The sequence below is a fragment of the Chiloscyllium plagiosum genome, chromosome 3 (genome assembly GCF_004010195.1).
Source record: "Chiloscyllium plagiosum isolate BGI_BamShark_2017 chromosome 3, ASM401019v2, whole genome shotgun sequence".
In the NCBI taxonomy this organism is placed as follows: Eukaryota; Metazoa; Chordata; class Chondrichthyes; order Orectolobiformes; family Hemiscylliidae; genus Chiloscyllium; species Chiloscyllium plagiosum.
In genome coordinates, this window is record NC_057712.1 from 95,994,789 (window position 1) to 96,015,763 (window position 20,975).

General features: G+C 39.9%; 1 protein-coding gene across 34 annotated transcripts in view; it reads left to right on the forward strand.

Annotated features, from left to right (window-relative positions):
• Positions 1-20,975, forward strand: part of eya4 (EYA transcriptional coactivator and phosphatase 4) — a 554,349-nt gene that overhangs the window by 528,153 nt on the left and 5,221 nt on the right. For 28 of the 34 annotated variants that reach the window (XM_043686452.1, XM_043686470.1, XM_043686603.1 and 25 more), the window contains one exon: positions 3,745-3,845. In XM_043686452.1, the coding sequence (XP_043542387.1) occupies positions 3,745-3,845 (101 nt within the window). Of the gene's footprint in view, positions 1-3,605; positions 3,707-3,744; positions 3,846-20,975 lie in introns of all 34 variants that reach the window. The other 6 variants (XM_043686599.1, XM_043686613.1, XM_043686478.1 and 3 more) reach the window with 1 other exon arrangement.

The following is a 20,975-nucleotide window of genomic DNA, read 5'->3' on the forward strand; positions in this document are numbered from 1 at the left end:
TTCACCATCCTATCTACCTGCCACTCCACTTTCAAGGAGCTATGAACCTGAACTCCAAGGTCTTTTTGTTCAGCAACACTCCCTAGGACTTTACCATTAAGTGTACACGTCCTGCTAAGATTTGCTTTCCCAAAATGCAGCACTTCGTATTTATCTGAATTAAACTCCATCTGCCACTTCTCAGCCCATTGGCCCATCTGACCAAGATCCTGTTGTAATCTGAGGTAACCTTCTTCGCTGTCCAGTACACCTCCAATTTTGGTGTCATCTGCAAACTTACTAACTATACCTCTTATGCTCGCACCCAAATCATTTATATAAATGACAAAAAGTAGAGGACCCAGCACCGATCCTTGTGGCACTCCACTGGTCACAGTCCTCCAGTCTGAAAAACAACCCTCCACCACCACCCTTTGTCTTCTATTTTTGAGCCAGTTCTGTATCCAAATGGCTAGTTCTCCCTGTATTCTTTTGCCCCAGATCCTCATCTCCCTCCCAGAGCACCTTCCCATGAAATTATAAGAGGTATAACACTTGCCCATTATATTCTCCCTCCTCAATGTGCAAGGATCCAAACATTCTTTCAGATGAAGCTGTGATTTACTTGTACTCTTTTCAGTCTCTTTATAAATGTAGGTTGGTGAAAACGTTGCAGAACACATCGCTCAGTCCGCAAATATAGCCCTTACATTCGGTGCAGACCATGTCACTATACCATTTTGCTCTCATTCTCATTCTCACATTTCTGTCCAAGTCAGTGTTCCAATGAAGCCCAATACAAACTGGAGGACCAGCCTGCTATTTTTCATTTAGATCCTTTACAACCTTGTTGACTCAACATTAATTCAACAACTTCAGACCATGATATATACTGCAGCCACCACCACCACCACTAACTCCGCCATCCCCATCCCTATCCCCAACTAGTGTCTGTTTAGCTGTTCATGATAAGCCAACCCTAAACCAGCAATCGAACAAGTGAATCTTTTTTGAATTGCTTCCAATGTCATTATATCCTTTTTTAAATACAGGGACCAAAACTGTACACAGTTTTCCAGGTGTAGCCTCACCATTACTCTGTACAGTTGTCACAAAACGTCTCTGTTTCTGAGCTTCAAACACCCAAGCAATAATTTCTTACAGCACCTGCAGACTAACATTTTGTGTTTTATGCAAAAGGACACCTAGATCCCCCCCCCCCCCCCCCCCCCCCCCCGTGCTGTGTAATTTTTTGGATTCTTTCTTCATTTAAACAGCAGTCTCCTATTTAATTCTTCCTACCAAAGTGCAAAACCCCATAATTTTACTGCATTAAACTCCATCAACTCAGGGGGTTTTTTTGCCCATCGCTCAACCTATCCATATCCTCTTGCAGATTCCATAGGTCATTATCAGAACATCTTCACACCTATTTTTATATCATCTGCAAATTTAGAATCATTACACTCTGCCACCTCCAAGTTATAAGGTAGATATTAAATAATTTAGGTCTTAGGACAAATTTTTGTGGCCCTCTACTATTTACAAGCTTACAACATGAAAAAGACACAGTAGTCAGAACTATTTGTCATCCATGTGTTAAACAATCCTCAGTCCATACTAATGCCTAACCCCCAATACTGTGAGTTCATATCCCAGTGTGTAAACGTATATGTGACACTTCATCAAACACCTTCTGAAAATCCAAATACACTTCATCTACCAGTTCCACTTTATCAAATCTTAATAAATTTATCAGATGTGATTTTCCTTTTACAAAACCATGTTAACTCTGTTCGATTGTGTTCAGCTATTTTAAAAATTCATTCATGGGATAAATGCATTGCTGACTGGGCCATCATTTATTGCCCATCCCTAATTGTCCTTGAGAAGGTGATTATGAGCTGCTTCTTGAACAATGTATTCCATTTCTAAATATCCTGATATTTCTTCCTTAGCACTGATCTTTAGCATTTTCCCAGCGATTGATATTAAGCTAACTGTTCATCCACTAGCGTTCCCTTTAGTTTATTTTCCCAGTCTGTTTTAGATAACTCTTTCTTCTTGGCTCTGTAATTGCTCTTATTTACATAGAGCTCACTGGTGTGAGACCCGAGTTGCTCTCACCAAAACTGTATGTGAATTTCTACTATGTTTCAAACACTAAGGTAAAGGTATAGTCACCACAGTCTTACCAGATCACAGAGCTGCTTACTCATTAGAGAGAGATGACTGGTGGTAGTTTGACCTGATAGTCACCATGCCTCATGTACGGGGAGAAGTTGAGAAGGAGAGTTCCTCAAGGTAACCTCACCTCATAAAGGAATTGAACCCAAACTGTTGATATTACTTTGCATCACAAACCAGCTGTCCAACCAACTGAGCTAAGCATAATACTATAACTGTGTGAGAAATTGATGTGAAATTGTTCGGTTGTTACTCCAGTGGAACTTACTGAGTTTGCAGGATCCTTGCATATTAAACATTAGTATTATGCATTTTAAAATTGTTTTTAAAGATTAATAAGACAATATTAAAAGAAGTTAAACTCTATCAAGTCTGCAAAGTGAAACAAGTCAGGGGAGAAATTGAACCTTGTGGCACCATTTAATGGATAAGAAATATGAACTCCAGTGCAACAAAGTCCAATCTTGGAGGCCAATATTCTTTCCACAAAAGCACCTAAAGAAACCTATGTACTGACCTCCCAAAAAAAGTGCTCAAAAAGTAAACATAGAATTTAAAGCAAGAGTATTGTGGAAACCAAATTCAACCTTAAGAAATTCTTCCAATACAGAAACATCGAGAGGTTACTACTGATATTCCATGAGAATGCTACCAAGTGAAACTACAGATAATGTTTGCCTAAATTAGAGGGAGAGGTATCTGTTATAAGAATCACTACTTGCATTCAAAAAATTCAAGAGTCTTCACCCACCACTTCCTGAGACCTGTTATCATATTTCTACCAGTGGCCCTGGCATGCTGTAGTGTATTGGGTATTATAAGGTGAATTGAAATGAAAATTGGCTGGTGTAAAATGGGATGTTGACTCACTATTGCCCAAAATGCACTATGATCAAAAGCTAACTTAATCTCTGGTATGTCAATGCCAGCTGAAAACAGGAACCAACTGTCACGCAGCTCCCTACCAGCATTTACTGTCTCTCCACAAAGGAGAATAACCATTTAGACAAAAAGAAACCTCCATTGACAGCATTTGTGCACCAGCATGATTCGGTTCCTGTAGATAGAAGGAGAAAAAGTAAATAGGAAAATTTGGAACATTGAGAACCCCAGCTTTTAAAACTGTCAGCCTACACGCAGTTAACAATTGGATCAAAGATCCTTAATGGGGAAAAGATATGTCTTCAGACAATCTGTTGATCTATTCGGGAAGTGATAAAATAGAGACAGGTGACAGACTGAGTTACACCGTTACTTTTGGTTTGAGGAAGATGAAACCTAAAACAGCTGTCTGTATTCAAATGAATAGAGGATATCATAACCTATCATTCTTAATTTTTTGCCCAAAGGTAATTTGAATATGTTCCCAAAAGGCAGATTTTAATGATATGCAGTATAGTAAAACAAATTGAAAGGCTGAGCCATGCATTGTTTTTCAGGCAAAGAAAGCTGTTTTCAGCGTATAGTGTCCAAATTTGGCACTAAAGTTACTTATGTTGTCATTGGAGATGCCCGAGATGAAGAGCATGCCGCTACTCAGGTAAATTCACCCTGAACTCTTCCTCATTTATCTTCCAGGCAAAGAAAGTTGCTTTGAACGAATTATGCAAAGGTTTGGCAGAAAAGTAGTATATGTTGTTATTGGGGATGGTGTAGAAGAAGAACAGGCAGCAAAAAAGGTAACAAGTCTGCTAAATATTGTTGGTGCACCACTTAGATCTATTATTCTGGGCTTTGCTTTGTTTGAATTTATGTGATGTTGGAAAAGATTTTTCCAAGTGTGCATTAATGTATTAGCTTATAGAGCATGATGAGACAGCACTCTGAAAAAGTCACTTTGTGAAGTAGAATTAATTAAATGAACCTTATTAGATAATAGATTTGATCTTAACTTTAAGGTGGTGGTTAATTGCTTTCCTTTCTTGCATGGTTTTTAAGATATGGTGTGTGTCCCTTTATATGGCCTTTCATGGATCAAAGAAGGTTTCTGCATGTTTTAAGTACCAATTGTGATGTGTTTTTTGTCAAGGATTATATCATTAGAAAATTTACAAAATTTATAAAATGCAACATCCACAGTCATCTTTTGTGTGAAAACATGTTAATTATGCAAATATAAACATTAGAATTTCTTAATATTTTAAAATGTGACATTAGTTCTATTTTGTAATCTGCAACCCACAGGACCATATATCAGAGAAGATCTTCTAAGGGCTAAAACTTTAATGCAGATTAAAATCGACTGATAATTTGAAGATTAATAGCTCAGTTGCTAATCCATTCACTATATGTTGATTTAGATGGTCTTGGATGTGTTTTGTTTAACCAGTTACTGATGGAAGGTTTGGATAGCATAATAATCAATGAGGTCCTGCTCATCTCATTTGAATTAGCAGTCATTGCAATGAGACAAATTATAAGATTCCAGTGGAAAAACATGGATCAAAATCTGGTCTATTTATTTCATTCAATTTTCAATTCATGTCAATGTTCTGATGAAAAACAGACTGGACTTTGGTTTTCCTGTTAAACAGGCAGAATGAGACAAAATTACAGCAGCAAAACACATGCTGTACAATAGTGCCTGAAAAATGTCCAATCCAAAATTAGATTGAACCATTTTACACGTGTCCTCTGCTGCTGTAAGTTCCTCTCTAAAATCCTCTGGTAATGTTTCTTTGAGGTGGTACAGTAACAGAATGGACATGAGGGTTTAACTGGAGTTTAGATCAGAGTGGTGCTGGAAAAGCACAGCAGGTCGGGCAGCATCCGAGGAGCCCTATGAGAGTGTTACTGTAAGAGTGACAAATATGGTGATTCATAGGTGACAATGGAGTAGCCTCAGTCTTTGCAGTTGTTCCAAAGATTTAAGTTCTCACAGCTGGATCAGAGCAGGGACTGCAGGGAGGATGAGCATGTTCACCACTGCATCATGGTACAGTGGGCTATTCAAATGGGGAGAGCAAAAAGGAATATAAAGGTGTAGCATAGTTGGGAAGATAGACACTGTCCTCTCCAGCCCAAAACATCAGTCCTGCAGGCTGTGTAGCTTGCCCCATGCTATGATGAAGGACATCTTCCGAGGCTGAGTGGGAATGAAAAGATCCAGTTGTCTTGGTCCATGTGGGTACCAATGATACAGGTAAAACTAGAAGTGCACTGAAGTGGCAGTTCTTCTTAACTAAGAAAGAGGGAGTTGAGTGAGTATGAGCATCCAGGAAACTAAATTAGAGAGCTGAACATAATAGTGATAATATCTCCATTATTATGTAGCCCATGATCAAACTGCTGTAGGATAAATACGATCAGAGGCTCGTGGGTGGAAAAGTAGGTTTAGATTCATGGGATATTGGCATCAGTGAAGGGGAAGGAGGGAGCTCTACTTTTGAAACAGCCTTCACCTAACTATTGCTGAAACCAGTGGACTGGTAAATCATATCTGTAGTGCTGTATCTTTAGTTTTGAACTAAATGGATAAGGAGTTGTATAAATGAGGTTTGAAAACTTAAAAGAAAAATGACAATGTAATAGTGGAGGGTAGGTCTGCAGGTAGTGATAGGCTTCTCCACCCCGATGCTGAGATCCTTCGAGTCCCTTCGCCGAGCCATCACCGCTGGAAACGACTCGCCATTCTTCGACGCCATCCTACCTCCACCAACGCTGCTGTCACCATGAGTCTGCGCAGGGCCGACCACTTCAATGCAGCTACCTCCAGTGCTGATGGGTCCCATACTGGGCCCAACCCACCTCCAACGCCGCCATGAGTCCACATTGGGCACCTCGCCACTGCAGATGCCGTCCTGCAACCGAGCTCTGAAATGTTTTCCCACAGACTGGAAATATCAACCATGTTTCTGCCACAGTGAAAGGGCAATAATGTTCATATCCTTGTGAAAGGAGTAACTGTCTGCAAATCCTTCCCAGACAACTCAATCAAGCAGCGCAGGACCATTATTCAAGGATATTTGATATTTCAGAAATACAGGAAGAATGGAAAAGGGAATGAAAGGAGAATTTAGTCCTTAGCTATTCATGCTTCCTGTACAGAAGGACTTTCATAGTCTTACCCATGTCATTCTAGTAGTGAGAAATGAACTTGGATCAGAGAATCAAAATGTAGAATCATTTTGGTTGGAGGTAAGGAATAGAAAATAGATAATTCACTGGTGGGAGTGGTTTACAACTGCCTGACATACTTACACTGAACAGTGGAGTATAAATCAATAAATAATGGGGGTCCAACGAAGATATGGCAATAATCATGGGAGATTTTAATTGTCTGTAGATGGGACAAATCAAGTTGGCAAAGAGAGTCTGAAGAGTGAGTTTATAGAGTGTTTTGGGAGAGTTTCTTAAAACAATATGTTCTGGAACTAGCAAGAGAACAGACTATTTTGGATCTGGTAATATGCAATGAGAAAGGATTAAGTAATGAACTCATAGCAAGAAATCTTCTAATTAAGAGTGATCATAACGTAATAGATTAACTACTTTAAAATCTTGAGCTATGTAAGGTAACTAATAAAACAATTCTAAACATAGTAATCTGTCTCCTTTATAAAGCATTTGTAAACACAAGGTGGGCTGAAAATGTGTTGCTGGAAAAGCGCAGCAGGTCTGGCAGCATCCAGGGAACAGGAGAATCGATGTTTCGGGCATAAGAAGGGCATTCCTGAAGAAGGGCTTATGCCCGAAACGTCGATTCTCCTGTTCCCTGGATGCTGCCCGACCTGCTGCGCTTTTCCAGCAACACATTTTCAGCTCTGATCTCCAGCATCTGCAGCCCTCACTTTCTCCTTAAACACAAGGTGGCCTTGTTTTACTTGAGAATTCAACAATGTTCCATAATCCAACAATGAGATTACACTTGAATAATAATTTATTTGCATGTTTGCACTAAGCTGAAACTAGTGTCTCAAACATAAATATAGTTAATTAAAAAAGCATGATGGCATTGTTGACTAAAGCCGAATTGCAAAATATGTTCAAGGTAATATAGTAAAGAAGCAGCGGTACACATTGAAGGAGATATTTCATAACTCTCTTCAAAGATATATTCTATTGAGAAAGAAAGACCCTATGAGAAGGATGAACCATCATGACTGATGAATGGCATTAAGCATGATATCAAGTTGACAAAAGGATGTACTGTCCTGGAAAGAAGGTTGGGATAATTAGAAATCAGCAAAACATGACTAAAAAATAGTAAGGAATAAATTGGAGTAAGAGTGAAAATTATCAAGAAAACTTTTTAAAAAGTAAAAACTTAAAAGTAAATTTAAAAAGGAAGCAAAAATATGCAATAGTTCTTCAGAGGCTGAAACAAGGATATTAATCATAGGAATCAAGGAACTGGCAGGAGCTTTGAACAAGTATTTTGTATCTATCTTCACAGTAGAGGCAGAAACCATATCCATGAAAAACTAGAAAAGCAGAGGCTAAAAGAAGTAAAGGAACTAAAAACATTCATGGACATTATAAATATATTTGAAAAAAATAATGGAACTGAAGCCTGACAAATCCTGATGGCTTGAACTTTATGGTCCTAAATGAAATGATGCAGAGCTAGAGGAAGCATTGGTTGTAATCTTTCAAAATTCTCTAAATTCCAGAAAGTCCCAGTCGATTGGAAACCTACAAATGTGATACCACTGTTCAAGGGAAGAGTGGGACAAAAAGCACCAAAGTATGGCCCAGTTAGTGTAATATTTGACATTGGGAAAATGCTGGAATCCATTATTAAGGAGATAGAAGCAGGGTTTTTAGAATGTCGTAATAAAATCAACAGGTCAACAAGGTTTGGTGAAAGAGAAATTATGTTTGCTACATTTATGAATTTTTTTGGAGATTTAACAAGAAGGGTGGCTATAGGGGAATCACTAGATGTGTTTTTGGATTTCCAAAAGGTCTTCACAAATAAAGATGTCAGGTTAAATGTTATTGCACAAAGTACGAGCTCATGGTCTTGGTGTTGGCATTTTAGTATGGGTAGAGAATTGGCTAACCCACAGGAAACAGAAACTCTTGAAAAATGAGTCACTTTCAGGTTGATAAACTATAAAATATAGAGTGCCACAGGGATCTTGCTTTCGAAATAGTTCAGCAAATATTCATTTCACTGATTCCTGAAGTAAATGTTATTTTCTGAGTAAGGTTGAACAGTTTGGGCTTACGTCTTATAGTCTTATAGTCATTAGAGTTTAGAAAGTGAGGGGTGAGCTTATTGAAACACCTAAGATTTTGAGGGTGTTTGACAGCATGGGTGCAGAAAGGATGTTTACTCTGGTGAAGGAATCGAGAACCAGGAGCACAATGTAAAAATAAGAGACCTCTAATTTAAGGTGGAGATGAAGAGAAATTTCTTCTCTTGAAGTCTTTCAAATTCTCTTCCCCAGAAAGTAATGGAGGCTAGGTTTTTGATTTCTTATGGGAGAATGCAGAAATGTGGAGTTAAGACCACAGTCAGATCTGTCATGATCTTATTAAATCGTGGAGTTAGTTTGATGGGCTTTATTGCCTACTTCAGTACCTATTTCGTGTAATTGTATGTTACTGGACTGGTAAGCTTGCTCCTCGGATGCTGCCTGAACTGCTGTGCTCTTCCAGCACCACTAATCCAGAATCTGGTTTCCAGCATCTGCAGTCATTGTTTTTACCTGGTAAGCTTGAGTCTAGTCTAATGTTTCAGGGATATAAGTTCAAATCTACTGCAGCAGCTTGGAAATTTAAGTTCAATTGATGAAGTACATTTGCAATAAATCGTTCTATGAGTAATATTGACCATGAAACTGGTGATTAGTTGTAAAATTCCATCTGCTTGAAAAATGTCTTGTCGGGAAGAAAAGGTGTTAGCTCGAGTTGGTCTGGTCTACATGTGACCCCAGACTCATGGCAATGTTTAACTCTTACTGACACACTGCAACGGGATACCAAACCATTCTGTATATCTTCGAAGGTGACTGAATGCCTTGGTGAGGTCCGTTCGAAATGTCCAAGAAAATCATTGTTGGTGGCATCCACAACACATGAATGAACTAAACAAGATGAGCTGAACAGAGACTAATCCCTGCTCTGATCAGGATTCTTCAGGGCCTAATAAAGAAAGTTTTCTTTTATCTTTCTAAGACCTTCCCTGTTAAACATATACGTGGCGTTTTGTCCAAAACCTGGCTTGGGTTATCAGGCTGCTGTCAGTGACCCTCATGTCTCAAAATTCTTCATCCACAAATCGGTAAATTAACTGTGGGGGCTCGTCTAATTATTGTCAATAAGGCCCAATGTGGGGCCAGCCTCAGCTATCCAGTTGGGGCACACGCTGCTGTCTAGCTTTGATTCTACATTTATAAATAAAGGCAAACAAATTTAAATCCTAATGCCTGCTTTGGATGGCTAGAATCTTAATGCGTGCTCAGTTAATATTTAAATAATACAATAGATCAGGAAAGTTACCCCATTTTGACAATCTGGAGCAGTTAAAAAGGAAGAGAAAACTGTTGGCTCATTTCTTATGCTGGAAATACAGATTTGAAAATATATTGTACAGTCCTGGCAGTGAATGATGTTGCATCCGTGAAATATAGTCAATGTCCTGACTGATTATTCCCTGCTCTTTTGGAATGAATTGTGCAATTAAGTTTAAATAGAATGGACTGTTGCGTTAATAAATTGCACTCCTGCTAACCATTTGAATGTTGGTGGCTGCAGAGAAATAGATTATCTGAGGGACAGTTTGGAACTCTAGTCTAATCCAATTTTACATTTCTTGAAGTTAATGACCTGGTAACAGTGCCAGAAAATTCCAAACTCATGACGTGCACATGTCCAGAATTTGTTTTGGATGTGCTTTTGCCATAGGAAGTGAGAGACATTTTTTTTCTTTGGCTTGGATAATTCATTGTTTTACTGTAGACCAATCATATTCATATTGCTTGAAATGCATGTACCAACTGCGAAAATGGATGTTGAGATATAAAGTACTAGCTGCTCCTACCTGTAAAAATGGGCGATAGAGGCATCAGTCGTATTGACAATGCGTAAATATTTTGTTCACCTTAGTTCAAAGTATAAAGGACAGGAAAGGCTTAAATTCAACACTTAAAAGTAAATTTAATTTTCTTGCGTGGAGTGTAGGTATTTCTGTCTACATGTGCATTTTTGTCCATCTCTAATTGCCCTTGAGCTGAAGGGTTGCTCAGCCATTTCAGAGTAAATCGCGTTTTGGTAGGTCTAGAATCATACTTAGATCAGACCCGGTTGTAAGAGCAGATTCCTTTCCCTAAGTGGAGTTTGCATTTTTTCCCCATGCCTGTGTAGGCTTCCTCTGGGTTGCTTCGGTTTCCCCCACAGTCTAAAGGTGGGTGGATTGGCCATGCTAAATTGCCCAAAGTGACCAGGTATGTGTAGGTTTGGTGGATTAGCCAAAAGAAAAGCAAAGTTACAGGGATAGGGGAGAGGGGTAGGTTTGGATGGAATGCTCTTCAGAGGATCGGTACAGACTCGATGGGTCGAATGACCTGCTTCTGCACTGTAGGGATTCGATAATTATTCTATAAAATAAATGAGTGAACATGATGGTGTTTTATGACAATGGGAGTTTGACAGTCATCATTACTGAGACTAGTTATCAATGCCAGACGTTAATAATTACATCTAAATTCTACCAGCTGCCACGGATTCCACTATTGGACGAGCCCCACTATTAGCTCGCCTATTTGAAGATGAAAATTTTGAGCCATAAAAAGTGTCATTAACAACAGTTTGATGACCCTCAGGGCTTTAGAATTGGCACCTTGCCTGACTAATAGAAAACATGAAAACAGTCCAGACCCTTCTTCACAATTTCTTCTTGTTCTTGGTGTGTGAGCAATGGTAAAACCACATTTGTTGCTCACAGCTGGATATAATGATGATGTTCAAGTGGCTTTCCAGGACTTCAGAATGCCCTGAAGGTCAATTGCATAGAGCTGAATCACATGTAGTCAGACAGAGTAGATTGGCATGTTGGCTTCACTGAAGAATATTAGTGAACCAGTTGGGTTTTCATGGCAACATGTCACCTTTCATGATCATTGTTTCTCATGCCAGCCCACAAATTAGCAGATGAATTGAATTCAATTCACGATTTTCCATGGTTGAATTTGAGATAAGCTAAATAAACCCATTACTGCACTACTATGGGTATAATTACATCTGTTTAATGAGTGCAGGGAATGGGCCTCATACAGGGAATTCAGATTATTGTGTGATGCTTTTTGCTAATGTCAGCTTGCTGTTCAGAGCGCAGCAATATAACATTTGCGCTGGAGATTGTAATTAATATCACGGATATATACAAAAAGATGACATATTTGATAGCAAGATTAAAAACCTGAATTCTATTTTTCAATTCAGCTGCCTTTCCATTTGCTATGCCCATTAGTCAATACTATAACTCCTTAGGGGGTTTTATATGTAGAAGTTCCTCACATTACCAGGCTAGGGAATTATGTCTGCTTTCTGAAATAGTAGCAAAGCATAGTTTGTAACTATTGTTTTGAAGCAATTTCTCCAGTTTCTAATGATTTTCATGTAGGTGTGCATCATATTCACTGAAAAATTCCAACCAGCATCCTCAGCGATCAAAACAGGGGATACCATTTTGATTTATGATTAGCAACAGAAGATGAAATAAAATTAATGATCCAAAAGAGACTAAATAATTATTCCATGCATTAAATCCATTAATAGTCTCCTTTCATTAGCTACCTCAGCTCTGTCAGATACAGGATTAAGAGTTAGCAAAATTGGAATATCATACTGAATAAGCAGTGACACTCCTTAACATAATTTAAAAATACAACAGTTTCTGAACCCAAAACTTTTGCTGATCTACAAAAAATTTTTTTTCCTCCCTGCAGTATTTCTCAAAAAAAAACTTGTGAAATTGCAGCTGGGAATAAAACATCATCTGTTGTAAATGAATTAAACAGTGAAATCTTTCTAAAATGGGATTAATGAAGGAATGTTGAGGATTGTCATACCTGATTTGCTATAGTAGACCCCTCCTTTCACGGGTTTCATCATTGAAGGAAGCACAGAAAAAAGGGATGGGGGGATTGTTGCTCTGGAGGGTGGGAACAAGATTGCAGTGTCTTAGTAAATTACTCTTGCAGCAGCTCACACAGAGACATTCCAATCTTGGGTAAACTCATGAGGTGATAGTTGGCCAGAGCCTGAGGTACCTCACTAGAGACAGTGAAAGAAAATCAAGCTATTCTTGTAAACATCCTCCCAACTGGTTGTAAATTCAAACTGGCAGATACTTAAGAGCAGAATGTGGTTATGCCTTTCTTCTTAATGAGTAGCTTTGGGGTTAGCGAGTGGGGACATACAAGTCTTTTAATGTCATTACAATTTTAAAAAAATTAATCAACACAGAGATTATATCTTTTGGGGTCTCAGGCATCCCAGTCTGACTTTGCTGTTCACTCACTGATCGGTCTGGAGAGTTCTGGTTTAAAACTTCACTGTGCAGTAAGGAATTGCACTTGGATACCTCCGAGGGATGATGCTGCCAGACGTGGTCTCTCAGTTAAACTCAGTTCCATTTGATTCTCATTACAATCCTGAGTCCACATTGCCCTATGTCTGATTGACAAGGATAAGCCACCACAGCTGGAGTGTTGAAAATTCTGTAAAGTTTATAAACTGCTTTTCCTGTCCTTTAAGCCAAGAGGGAATTAATGAATCTTTGTATCTTTCCCACCATTCATCCCCGCCCCCATAAAGTCAGTCAAGATTCAGAAACTTATGCTACGTATTTAAATACATCTGACTCCTACAAACTTAGGAAAATACCACAAAATCATTTAAACACTCTCCATATTTCTATTATATAATTCATGGTTTCAGGAATAGTCATACATTTGTGGCTTATCTGCACCTTCATTTTCCGTGGATATTAATCTCTATTTTTACCAAGAAGTATTTAATTTGTTTCATAATTAATAAAACTGTTGAGGTGCGCAGATTTGAAACAGGAATGCAGAAATTGTATCTCTCCAAAATTTTGACCTTTGCCCATATCAAAGAAGGAACATGCAGTATTAGTGCACCAGCTTTATTGGTTTGTTCTAATGTGGTATACATACCAGGAATGGTACTGGAGATTAGATTTAGGGAGAACAGTTAAGTCCAAGATGGTGAACATAATTTTATGCTGGGGCAAGGAGAAGAGCAATTTCATTCCTAATTTTTCAGACACAGCCTCACTCAAGAAGCTTGACATGATTCACGACAAAGCTTCAGTAGGGACCACATCACCTATTTAAACATTCAGTCTCTCTACCATTCTCACTGCAGTGTGTACCACCTACAAGCTACACAGCAACAATGTTATCTTCCCCCTATCTGTCCAGTCACCATCACAAATATCAACAAGCTGTTCTAAAGGGGAAATTGGCCAGTACATATGCAGCGATTGCTTTACTTATCCACTCCTGAAAGCACAAGCATTAGCAAGCAAGGTGGCCCTGACCTTGGAATACTTAAAGTGCTACTCATGGTCTCCCTTCCTTATGGGAACCATTTTGACTTAATTGTCATAGAGTCATACAGCTTGGAAATAGACCCTTTGGTCCAACTACTCCATGCAACCATGTTCCCAAACTAAACTAGTCCCATCTTTCTGTGTTTGGCCCATATCCCTCCAAACCTTTCCAATTCATGCACTTATCCAAATGTCTTTTAAACCTTGTAATTCTACCTGCATCCACCACTTACTCCGGCAGTTCATTCTACATACTAACCACGCTCTGTGTAAAACAGTTGTCCCTCAAGCCTTTTCAAATCTCCCTCCTCTCACCTTAAAAATATACCTCCAAGTTTTGAACTCCCCCACCTTAGGGAAAAGACTTTTGCTGTTCATCTTATTTTTGCCCCTCATGATTTTATAAAGCTGCCTCTCAGCACTAGGGACCCGGGTTCGATTTCAACCTTGGGCAACTATCTGTGTGGAATTTGCACATTCTCCCCGTGTCTGTGTGGATTTCCTCCAGGTGCTCCTGTTTCCTCCCACAATCCAAAGATGTGCAGGTTAGGTGAACTGGCCATGCTAAATTGTCCATAGTGTTAAGTGCATTAGTCTGGGGTAAATATAGGATAGGGGAATGGGTCTGGGTGGGTTACACTTCAGAGGGTCGGTGTGGACTTGTTGGGCCGAAGGGCCTGTTTTCATACTGTAGGGATTCTAATCTAATCCATAAAGTCACCCCTCAACCTTCTACACTCCAGTGAGAAAAATCGCAGCCTATTTTTATTGTTCCGTCCTCCATTACTGGCAATATCCTGGTAAATCGTTTCTGAACCCTCTCCAATTTAATAGTATCTTTACTGTAACAGGGCAACCAGAACTGTACATAATATTCCAGAAGAGGTCTCACCAATGTCCTGTGCAACCTCAACATGACTTACTAACTCCTACACTCAAATGTCTGAGCTATGATGGATAATGCCTTCTTAACCACCCTGTCTATCTGTGACACAAAATGTTGGTAGAAGCGTTGTGGTGAGATGCAGAAAAACTAAGACAGTTATATAATCTTGCCTAAGTACGTGGACAGTAGTTGCAGTGTCTCTTACTCTGCAGCATGATCATAATAAACAAAGGAGGAGGTAGAGAAAGGAAACTTTGTGAGGAGAAAGGAAAAACATATATACAAGGAAAAGCATGAGACATACATGATAATCAGAAGGTTAGATAGGGTGGACGTTGAGAGCTTTTTTCCTCGGATGGTGATGGCTAGCACGAGAGGACATAGCTTTAAATTGAGGGATGATAGATATTGAGAGCAGAGGTAGTTTCTTTACTCAGAGAGTAGTAGGGGCATGGAACTCATTTCCTGCAACAGTAGTAAACTTGCTAAGTTTAAAAGCATTTAACTGGTCATTGGATAGACATATGGATAAAAATGGAAAGGCGTAGGAGAGATGGGCTTCAGATTGGTTCCACAGATTGGCGCAATATCGAGGGCCAAAGGGCCTGTACTGCACTGTAATGTTGTATGTTCTATGTTCTAAGCCCAAGAGGGTCTTCCAAGAACTTACTCTTATCTTGTAATCAGCCAAAAGCAAGGCATCTGGAGGTTTTGCTTTACCAAGAGCAGGCACAATGACAAAATTCTGTTACTTCCTTCACAACAACTTAGAATAACAAGTCATGGAGAGGGCTGCTGTCCTACTGCAACTACTGTCTGTGTACAGGACATTCTTCTGGAGTATTGTGTGCAGTTCTGGGTTGCCCTGTTACAGTAAGGATACTATTAAATTGGAGAGGGTTCAGAAACGTTTTACCAGGATATTGCCAGTAATGCAGATTGAGCTATAAAAATAGGCTGTGATTTTTCTCAGTGGAGCATAGGAGGTTGAGGGGTGACTTTATAGAGGTTTATAAAACCATGAGGGTCAAAAATGAGGTTAATAGCAAAGGTCTTTTCCCCAAGGTGGGGGAGTTCAAAACTAGGGGGTATATTTTTAAGGTGAGAGGAGGGAGATTTGAAAAAGACGAGGGAAACCTTTTTTACACAGAGAACGGTCCGTGTGTAGAATGCATGCAAGTAGAGTTACAACGTTTGAAAGACATTTAGATAAGTACATGAATTGGAAAGGTTTGGAGGGATATGGGCCAAATACAGGAAGATGGGACTAGTTTAGTTTGGGAACATGGTTGCATGGAGTAGTTGGACCAAAGGATCTATTTCCATGCTGTATGACTCTATGACAATTAAGTCTAAATGGTTCCCATAAGGAAGGGAGACCATGAGTAGCACTTTTAGTATTCCAAGGTCAGGGCCACCTTGCTTGCTAATGCTTGTGCTTTCAGGAGTGGATAAGCAAAGTAATCGCTGCATATGTACTGGCCAATTTCTCCTTGAGAACAGCTTGTTGATATTTGTGATAGTGACTGGACAGATAGGAGGAAGTTAACATTGTTGAGGTGTAGCTTGTAGATGGTACACAGTGAGAATGGTAGAGAGACTGAATGTTTAATAGGTGATGGGGTCCCTACTGAAGCTTTGTCATGAATCACATCAAGCTTCTAGAGTGAGACTATGTCTGAAAAATTAGGAACGAAATTGTAGTGCCTTCCAGACTGCAGCTGGCAATATTAGGAACATTTTGCAGTTTGCCTTCCATAGAAATATCAGGGAGGTGATAAAGGATTTCTCTTTTCCCTGAGGATGGAGGATCAGGGTTCTTAGAGAGCTTAGTGAGTTCTCCAGGATAGCAGGCTACCTGTTGATCTCGAGAAGCGTTGAACGCACACAGAGCTTGGCAGGCCCTTCATCACAACAGAGAATGATGCTGCAACTACAAGAGCTATCAGTCATTGTGTAACATTTGGTATTGGTGAGTGTCTACTATGCTCACAGACCAACTTGCTTTTATCTTTGCATTAAGCACCATTTTTGGGTCTCCCTGACACTCAACAGACTTCTTTGAGATGAAGGATGCACCTTCATTACTTGGCTCATTGATTCACCCACCAACATCATCTCTCCATGCAAGAATCATGGAGTCACACAGGAAATGTGGTATCTACTATAACAGATTTTACCTTGATTCAGTGGGAATCATGAATAAATACGTTTGAGAGGGTTTCCAAGTTTATGGTGTATATCATTTCCTCTAGGCAACACAGTAGGTGTGTCAAGATTAGAGTGGTGCTGGAAAAGCACAGCAGGTCAGGCAACAGCAACACCCTCTTTAGATATGGAGGCCACCTCAGAAGGAGGTAGAAGTAAAAGAAAGGTGGAGACCAGCTGCATCTGGACAGAGGGAGCAGGACAGCATGGTGTGAGTTCAAAATGGTTGAACAGAACACATTCATCCCCCAACATGGACATATGATCTGCTTATAATTCATCCATCTCAGATGCATCCTTTTGAAGTCCTCTGAAATATATCACTAATAAAGGTCCAAACCAATGATCTTAACACAATACCTTTATACAACCGTATGTAAATAATATAGAAAAACTTAGCTAATCCAACTTGTACTTTCCATAAGTACCTGTGTTATAAGAAAGGGTAGGGGGTGGGTTTGGGTGAAATGCTCTTTGGAGAGTCAGTGGGAACTCAAAGAGCCAAACAGCATCTTTCCATACTGTAGGGATTGATGACCATTATTCCTTCATGAAGATCTTGTTTAATTTGAACATGGTGGACTAACTACTTCAGAAACAATGGATTCATGAATGGTGCTGAAGAAAGTGCAAATATCAGCAAGCCAAGGTTTGGGGGTGACAGCTGGCTCTGATAGAGAGCGAGCTGAGTCCACTCGCTAGGTCCTCGAGAACATGGTGTGCTGCCCCAAGAGTTGCTATCAACTGAATGTCAGGCCTTCTGCCAGATCCAAGAGTTCCATTTGCTGGATTGAAAGGCAGGTGCCACCCAAAGGGGGAGGTGGCTTTGGAAGAGTTTGGGTTGAGATAAGGAGGATTCAGAGGGGGAAGCAAAAGGAGGCTGTAAAAGGAATGTGGCTGGGGAGAAGGAGGCTGCAAGTCAGAGTGCGTGGATAAAGGAGCTATAAGAGGTGGGGAGGAGGCTGCAACAGAAGATGGGGGAAGAGGCTACAAGTTAATAAAGTGGAAAAAGGGCTGAGAAAGATTTCTGGGGTGGAATAAGAAAACTGCAGGAGGGCTGAGGGGAAAAGGGAGGCCTAACTGAAGGAGGATTTCTAAACCTGTCAACAATAGAATATGTAGCTAACAAAGATCTAAAATAACTTCCAAACACTGAAGTAGGAATCTCTTGCAAATAAATCTGGAATGTCTCATTTACGCATGAATTCATCAGGAGCTTTTATACATGGAATGGAGTAGATTGTACTGTAAGCAGCACCTTCACTTGTTACATTTACATCTGGGCATGGAATGCAGAGATGCAATAAATTGAGTTGAAACTGCCTAGTTAAAATGTTCCAACTTTGTGTACAAACAGTCCCTGGGTTGCAAACCGGTTCCTTTCTGGAGTCTGTTCACAAGTCAATTTGTGTGCAAAGTGAAACACGATGCAGGACAATATAAAGGAGCTGTTCGTAAGTAGAGGAAATATTTGTATGTCAGGTCTTTAAAATTACACTCTTGTGTGAGAGCGTGTTTAACAGTACGAACATTTATAAATCATTTGTAAATCGGGGATGCCCTGTATATACAACAGAAACACATTAGCTGTGACCTCATCAGTCTGAAAAAGTGCATTTAAGGTGATGGCTCTGTGTATGTAGAATTGTATGTTAATTACTTTGAAAAGAAAACTTTAATTAAATTATATCTGTTATCTTGTATCAATTTAACTGCTTTGGTGCCAGGGAATTTTTTAATATTATTATTCTTACATTGCAATATGGGCATCACTGGTAAGACCAGCATTTTTGCACAATTGTACTTGCCCTCAAACTGATTGGCTCTCTAAGTCATTTCAGAGGGCAGTAAAGAGTCAACAGCATTGCTGTGGGTTTGGAGTTGCATATAGGCCAGGTAAGGATAACAGATTTCCTTCCTGAAAGAATGATAGTGAACCAGAGGGGTTTTAGTTCATTGGGGGAATGATTCTGATACAAAACTGGTCAAATGAATCTTGCAAAGAATTCATGGACTGTACACTCCTTTGGCTCATTCCTGTATCCTGACCCAGCAGATGGAACTCCTGGATCTAACAAAAGGCACAAGATTTGGACCTCAGTATTCATGGATGCTTTTCTTGTTGGTTATGGCTTGATGTTGAATGGAGAGTTGATAGTGATTGAAAATATTGATTAATTATTCTAATTCTGCTTGTGTTTGACTTTAAGTACCGCATATCTCAACACAAGTACAGATAGTGTAACCACCACAGAAAATAGGAGGTGAAGTAGGCCATTTGGTTCCTTGAGTTGCTCCACTGTTCAATAAAGTCATGGTTGATCTGTCTATGTTTAAAATTCCATTTTCCCATTCACTCTCAAGCAGCCTTTGCTCTAATTTTCTTTCCAGCTGTGTTGGCCTCTGAGGTCCATGTGCAGCAGGAAGTTCCAAATTGGAAGTCAATTCCATGATCCACACACCAACGTTGATCATGGCACATGGAAGCTTGGCATGACTATACGCAGCTTAGATGGGACGTTCCCATAGAGTCATACAGCACTGAAACAGACCCTCCAGTGCAACCAGCCCATGCCAAACATAATCATAAACTAATCCCACCTACCGGTTCCTGGCTCATATCCCTCCAAACATTTCCTATTCATGTCTTTGAAACATTTTAATTGTTACCCCATTTAATAATCTTGGGTTCCCTTGCCTAACAAGAATCTATCCACTACTGTCTTAAAAATATACAATGACCTCGACTCCACCCCTTCTGAAGAAATGATTCCAAACTTGCACAATCCTCTGTCACTGTGTTTGCCTGTGAGGGCTTATGCAATCACTGAGAGGACAGTACAAGCTGGAATGCTTCAAAGCTGTATCTGTCAAAGTATTTTAAAAAAAGCATTTTCCAACTCCTTTCAGTTCTGAAGAAGAGTCATATCAGACTCGGAACATTGGCTCTGTTTCTGTCTCTACGGATGCTGCCAGACCTGCTGAGTTTCTTCAACATTTTCTGTGTTTGTTTTAAATTTCCAGCAGCTGCAGAATTCTGCTTCTATCAGAAATGTGGGTGTGTTAGGATATTAGAAGTAAGGTCTGAGTGTCAAGGTGTTGTGCTGAAGTAGTGGTCTGATTTTGGCACATTGAGCAGTGTTAGAGATGTGTGGTATAGTAGGTGTCATATGTGATGTGAAGATTTAAACATTCACTTTGACCACCTAGTTTATTAAATTTCTTCTGGCACTACTACCATGTCATGGTGACAGACTTTAGTCATTAACTGCCTTGCAACATGTACTCATTCCCTGCCCATAATTATTCTGGAGGACCGCTTGCTCTGTTAAGGTAGCATTTTTAAAATCTCTTCAGCTTCGGGCATTCCTAGACATCAACATCGGCTCGGTTGATAGCTCATTTGTTCTCTGGGAAACTGCCAAATCGTATGCCAGAGGGTTAGTTATTTCATATTCCACAAGTAGGAAGCGGCAGAAGGGTAAGCAGTAATATCTCCTTGAAGCACGGTTGAAGGCAGCCAAGAAGGCCTATTTTGACCGACCCTCGTTGGTCAAACTACAGAGGATTACGGCACTGCGGTTCTGCACTAAATTCCGTGCTCACGCAGACAGCAAAGAAGGAGCTGGTATTTGCAAAGCAAAGGTTATACGAGCATGGTGACAAGCCAGGCAAATACTTAGCATACCTTGCCAGAAAGAGAAGTGCCCCACAAACCATTACAGCGATTAGGGAAGGGTCTGGGAACCTACCATGTGATTCTAAAAAGATTAATGTGGCGTTCCAGAGATTCTACTCTTAAGTTATTATCAGTCTGAGAATTGAGGAGGGGCAGGCCAAAACGGAATCATTTTTTAGAGATCTGAAGCTCCTGGCTGTGACTCCCGAACAACAGTCCTTTCTCAATGCCCCATTATCAGAACAAGAAGTGCAGGAAGCTGTGAGGCAGCTTCAGAGTGGAAAAGCGCCCGGTCCTGATGGACTCCCCAGTGAATTCTGTAAGGAATTTATAAGTATACTGTCAGGCCCGATGCTGAATATGTTTAATGATTCATACAGTCATGTTTGTCTCCCACCATCTCTGAGAGAGGCCAATATTTCACTTATCCTTAAAAAAGGGAAGGATCCGGAAGACTGTGCTTCATACAGGCCCATCTGCTCTTAAATGTGGACTTTAAGATCCTCTCT